Here is a 952-nt window from a genome sequence, read left to right as displayed (position 1 = left end):
GTCCGTGTGTGTGTGTTTTCACTGACCTCATTGCCATACATCATAAGGTGGTGTGTAGCGATCAGAGCTTTGAAGACCACCACCCAGCTGCTATTGGCTGTCCTCTCAAATAGTGTGTCAGCCAGCTGGGGGACCGACACGTTCATCTCACTGGTGCAGTGGATCAGGTCTGGAGGAGACAGACAGAGTTAAAACACACAGACAGACGGACACGAGAGAGGAGATCAGGGCCTGTATGCAGATTAGATGGGGAAATCAAAGACAACTCTCAGATACACACTCACAGTGGTGTGACAGTGGAACTGCACGCAAGTTCAAAATGGAAGGACGAACGGGGTCATTTCAGGAAAAGGAACACACACACACGGGGCTGCGAGTCCAGAYAGAAACATATAGTCTAGACTAGAGGTCGACCTCTAGCCTAGACTAGTACAAACTGTACTGTAGGTGGTAAAACTGACTCTGGATGACAACATAAGGATGTTTGTTTCCAACATTGGAGCGGTTTTCCTTGCTGTGATACTAATGAGTACCACGGTACTGGTCTGGTCCCAGCCCTATAAAGCAACATCCTGGTCCACATCGACTGGTCCATTTAGACAATTCTATTGACATTATGCTTATTGCATCATCACTCTGCATGGCTCACACGTCTCCTTAGTTTGCACCAAAACAACAACTTTCACGGCCACTAGGGCCGTCCCCGACTAAAAAAAACACATTGGCCGACCAAGAGTCATCTGTTCTTTCGACCAATCACATTTTTAAAACATGTATTTTTCCATAGATAGGGTCTCTCTATGTGTTTTAATCAAATCAACTATATTCCCTGAGCTTGTCTGATACTTTAAGCACACCGGTTGATTAAATAATGAAGACACAAATGATTAGCGGGAGTCTGACCAGCAATTGATTTGATTGTGCCGGGATCAAACAACCACTGACCGTGTGA

The 952-nt window shown here is 45.6% G+C and overlaps 1 protein-coding gene across 3 annotated transcripts in view; it reads right to left on the bottom strand.

The window, feature by feature from the left end:
• LOC112071749 (phosphatidylinositol-binding clathrin assembly protein) overlaps positions 1 to 952 on the bottom strand; it is a 39,701-nt gene that overhangs the window by 25,218 nt on the left and 13,531 nt on the right. For all 3 annotated transcript variants that reach the window (XM_070439497.1, XM_024139183.2, XM_070439496.1), the window contains exon 2: positions 27 to 169. In XM_070439497.1, coding sequence (XP_070295598.1) covers positions 27 to 169 — 143 coding nt within the window. The remainder of the gene's footprint in view (positions 1 to 26; positions 170 to 952) is intronic.

The sequence above is a fragment of the Salvelinus sp. IW2-2015 genome, unplaced genomic scaffold, assembly GCF_002910315.2.
Source record: "Salvelinus sp. IW2-2015 unplaced genomic scaffold, ASM291031v2 Un_scaffold1707, whole genome shotgun sequence".
Classification (NCBI taxonomy): Eukaryota; Metazoa; Chordata; class Actinopteri; order Salmoniformes; family Salmonidae; genus Salvelinus; species Salvelinus sp. IW2-2015.
Note: the sequence above shows the minus strand (reverse complement) of the source record. Positions and strands in the feature narration are given on the sequence as shown.